Raw genomic sequence first — 4,732 nt, 5'->3', positions numbered from 1 at the left:
ACATAGGCACAGGTTTATACTAACACATGCTAAAATATTTTTACATATATACACACAGAGACACATTTATACTCAATATGTGTTCACATATATACTTACACATTCTCACATACATAGGCACTCATTTATATTCACACATACTAAGACACACACACACACACACACACACACACACACACACACACACATACACACACACACACAGTGCCTTCCCCTCACAGACTAGCCACTAGGAGGAGAAAAGCTTGACAAAAGAAGGCTAAGGAACCAAGGTGGGCTGTAATTGACTCCAGGCTGTCCTTAGCACAGTGCTTTTGTTCTGAGATGAATGCTTAAGTCCGACCCAGGGAAGGGGTTCAGGGAAACAGTTGGAGTCGCCTGTGTTTTTGTCGGGAGGACAGAGTCACGTGAAAAACAATGAGGTAGACTGTAGCAGGTGTCAGGAAGAGACCGAGAAGTGGGGGCTTCTGGAAAGTGCTGGATTCTCTCAGCGTCATCAACAGAGAATGAGACTGCAAGTGGGGGCGGGCTGCACTTGCTGCGTCTTGAGCTAGCGACGACGCGCAGAAGTGCGGGGAGGAGCGAGCGCAGGAAGGAAGAGGAAGGAGGGAAGAAAGGAAAGATCGCCAAGAAAGGTGAGGGGAGAGGAGAGGAGACCTGGGACTCCGGTTGGGGAGGTGGGCGTGTGCGGCGCGCGGGAGGGGTGTCTGCAGTCGTGTGTGTGTGTGTGTGTGTGTGTGTGTGTGTGTGTGTGTGCGCGCGCGCGCGCGCAGCTCCGCCTCGGTAGCACCCATCCACACGGGTGAGCCCACAGAGGTGGGATGCCCGCAGGAGAGGTGGCCTGGGGCAGTGTCTTTCCCTGCTGGCTTTCCTTCCGCGGTCTTGGGGACTTGGGCAGCCTCAGGCTGCACGGCCGGCCGGCCGCCGCTCTGCCGTAGCCAGTCTCCCACCCTTGCCTGCCTGGCTCCTCTCCAGGTGCCACCAACTCCTGCGACCCCAAGCCGGGGTGCTGGCTTGGAGTTTTGCAGGCAGCCTTCCTGGAAGGACCTCGTCTTGAAATCTAGCTAGCTGATTCTGGGCCAACCTCCCCTCCTCAGCCACAGATTGGGTCAGGCACCCCTAGTCCAGACCTGAGAGGGTGTGTGTGTGTGTGTGTGTGTGTGTGTGTGTGTGTGTGTGTGAACGCGCGCACTCGGGTGTTCCCAGAAGGTAAGGCTTGCTCAAAGCAAGCAACTAGGTTCTGGAAGACCCAGCCCAACACTGAGGGTGTGTGGTTGCTTGCTTCCTGATTTTTTTTTTTTTTTTTTTTTCTTCCTGATTCTTGAGATGGCTCTGGGTCTGACTGTGGGAATAATAAAAAAAAAATCTAATTTGCCTATAGGTGGTAAAGATTTCCTACAGTCATAATTCCTAGAAAATAAGATGCCCAGGGTCACTCTGACAATTGCCCCCCTGCTGTTCAGGCAGGGCCATCACTGTGCCCTGGTCTGTCTTCATCCCTTATCCCCATCCTTGCACAGCTTAAGATTGCTGTGCCCAAGTCTCAGGTGACACAGTCGAGGCCCAGACACTTTATATCCCTTATTCCAATCTCAGGACCCGCAAAGAAAAGCAGAATTAAAACTGGTGTGCTGCGGGACATTGTTCCAGACTTTTAACAACGCACTCGGGTGGCAGACAGAGCCCTGTGAGTTTGAGGCCAGCCTAGCCTGCACAGGGAGTTAGAGGACAACAAGAGTGACATAGTGAGACTCTATCTCATGGGGAGGGGTGCACATAGTCAGGCTCTTATTACCATCTCCAGTATCTAACACTGTAGGGCATCATGTTACTCCCTAACAACATGAGGCACCCAAGATGGGATGTACGGGGAGGAGCCCTGAGCTTCTATTTCTTGCCACTGAGTTACTTATGTAGAAAACACGATTCCATACGAGCTGTCCTTTTTGTAGGAGAGTCGATGGGGCCCAGGACTAGGGAGGAGGATAAGGCTCGTGGTCCACTTGGAGCATGTCCATCATTGCCAGCTCTGGGCCCTGTGATCGAGGCTGATGGCTTCTTCTCTGGTGATTACTGTCGCCTCTTCCCTCACGGTCATCTCCTTGGCCAATGATCTCTTTATTTGCTCGCCAGTCCTCCTTTGGGTTCCATGTTCACATTTTCCAGTACTCTCTGTAGACGAGTGTATTCCTGGCTTTAATGTGCATCCCTGTGACGGCCATTGTCAAATTCATCTCTCCAGCCTTCTCCAATCGGAAATTCCAGATCCCCAACTATGTTAGTCTTTACTGGATAATTCCAGGGTTTGTACCCAACCAACCCCCAGCTCCCCAAATCCAATATTTCCTTAGCCAAATCTCTCACCTTCATACATTTGGAAAAGATCTCAATTTGGGTCTTGGGTTTCTTATCTAGACAGGTCTGAACAGGCTACCCTGCTCCCGGACTCCCCGACCCTAACCCTGTTGCCTCTTGGACCTTCTCCTAGTGAATAACTACTGACTTACCAGTAGCCCCCTTTTAGCCTATGTTCTTCCTACAGTGTATTTACTTTGGCTTTCATGGCCTTCTCCTTGGCATACCAGAGACACTCGGCAAACATCTGAATACTTATTAACTTTTAATAACACTTTGAGACATTTTAAAGACATAGTTTGTAGGCAGTAAAACCTGTGCACAATAAAACCCAACCCTGTTGGCGAGCGTGGGTCCATGTGCTTATGGCAGGATGTATAGGTGTGCATTGGGGAGTCTTTAGAAATTGAGATTTAGGGACTGAAGAGACCTAAGGTCAATTCTCAGCACCCACATTAGGTGGTTTACAGTTGTGTATGTGTAACCCCAGCTCCAGGGAATTTGACTCTCTCACCCCCATTAACACTGACACATTATTACAAATTTTAAATCTTTTTTGTTGTTGTTGTTGGTAAAGGCACTTGACACCAAGCTTGATAACTTAAGTTTGATCCCCGGGACCCACCCGACAGGTGAGAACTGATTCCTGAAAGTTTGTCTCTGACCTCCGTGTGTATGTGATGCCACGTGCCCCCACTACACCCCCAATAATAAATAATTGTTTAAAAACTCGAGTTTCTACATAGCTGCAGGTTAAAACAGATAACGAAATGAAAGCCATAAGTTCTCTGTCCGTGGCGCTGACGTGAGGGGTGATTTGAAGCCTGGGGCGTAAACGTTCAGACCTGGTGTGTACAGTGAGTCTCTCCTACTTCTCTTAGCCATCAGGACAAGGAGGATACAGAGCACTCCACGGCGATAGAAGAAAGCACAACAGCATCATGGCCTCAGTGTCCACTCATGGGAACCAGGAGAAAAGCCCCCACTTGCCGCCACTGAGCAAGCAGGTAGGTTTGAGCTTGAGATTCTGCCGTCTGAAGAAAAGTGTCACAGGAGACTGTCACTAGAGCCTGTCCTTGGTCAATCAGCCATGAGTCTATGTGTGTGTGTGTGTGTGTGTGTGTGTGTGTGTGTGTGTGCAGGTGTGTATGTGTGTTCCTGTAGGTGGAGGTCAGGGATTGATGGTCACCCTCTTCCTTAGTTCACATCATTTCCAAAAATATTTATGTGTTTGTTTATTTGTCCATTTGTTGTTTATTTATTTGATCATTTCTTAAGCCTGTGTGTGCCCGCACCCACACATGCCATGGCGAGTGTGTGGGGGTCAGGGGACAACTTGCAGGAGTCACTCACTTCTCTCTGTGTACCATGTGGGCTCAGTGGATTGAACTCAGGTCATCAGACTCAGTCACCAGGGCCTTAGCCTGCCCAGCCAACTCGCCAGCTCTCCACTTTATGATTTGAGACCGGGTCTCTCATTGAACCTCGAGCTCAGTGATTCAGCCAGACTAGCCAGCCAGTGAGTTATAGGTGCCCCCTCTGTCTCAGCTTCTTCAGCCCTGAAATTACAGACACGTGCCACCACACCCCGCTTTTCAAGTGGTCCTGGGGACCCAGACTCTGTTCATCATGCTTGTCTGACAGGCACTTTACCAACTGAGACATCTCCTGACTCTTCTTTTTAAATGCTTCTTCTCAGCCAGGCTCTTTGTCAGATGGACACAGGAAGGAGGAAGGAGGAAGGAAGATGCGTTTGGGCTGTCTTGAAAAGCGCGTTCAAGTTTCTGTTTGCGCACTCTACTCTTTCCCCTTTAGAATCCGGCTTAACTCACTCAGCGACTGAACAGGCGCCCTGAGGCAGGGAGAAGCTATGGTTTGTCTCTAACAGAATGACACAGAGCCTTATCTTCCCATTCTTGTCTCCCAGGGTTATGATCCTGCGCGCACGCTGCTGCATGCTGCTTTCGGCATAACCGGGTTCATAATTACTAATGAGCCGCCAGATCGAGAGCACAAAGCCCAGCGTGCTAGGAAGGGGTGATGTGGTTCGGGAGCCTGTGGGTGAACAGGAGAGCAAGTGTCTGACAGGTGACTGGAGGGAGCTCTCTGGAGTCTGCTTTTCAGCTGTAACATGGTTTCTGGGTGGAGAGAGCATTTAAGCAACAAAGTACGGGACAAACAGACAAATGACAACAGCTGCATTGGGACACCCGAGCCGTCCTGTAAACGAGAGAATCCTAAAACATTCATGACTTCTGAAAAAGATCTCCCAAGCCCCACTTGGGGACTACTCTCTGATCTCAAGTGCTGGACTCTCAGAAATTATGGTGGTCAGGCCTCTCTCTCTCTCTCTCTCTCTCTCTCTCTCTCTCTCTCT

The 4,732-nt window shown here is 50.0% G+C and overlaps 1 protein-coding gene across 1 annotated transcript in view; it reads left to right on the top strand.

Annotated features, from left to right (window-relative positions):
• Positions 1–352: 352 nt before the first annotated feature.
• Ociad2 (OCIA domain containing 2) overlaps positions 353–4,732 on the top strand; it is a 15,493-nt gene continuing 11,113 nt past the window's right edge. The window contains exons 1-2 of the mRNA XM_029545139.1: positions 353–635; positions 3,237–3,362. Of these exons, the coding sequence (XP_029400999.1) occupies positions 3,297–3,362 (66 nt within the window). The 5' untranslated portion in view covers positions 353–635; positions 3,237–3,296. The remainder of the gene's footprint in view (positions 636–3,236; positions 3,363–4,732) is intronic.

This window comes from Mus pahari, chromosome 13 (genome assembly GCF_900095145.1).
Source record: "Mus pahari chromosome 13, PAHARI_EIJ_v1.1, whole genome shotgun sequence".
In the NCBI taxonomy this organism is placed as follows: Eukaryota; Metazoa; Chordata; class Mammalia; order Rodentia; family Muridae; genus Mus; species Mus pahari.
This window is presented reverse-complemented; position numbering and strand designations above follow the sequence as displayed.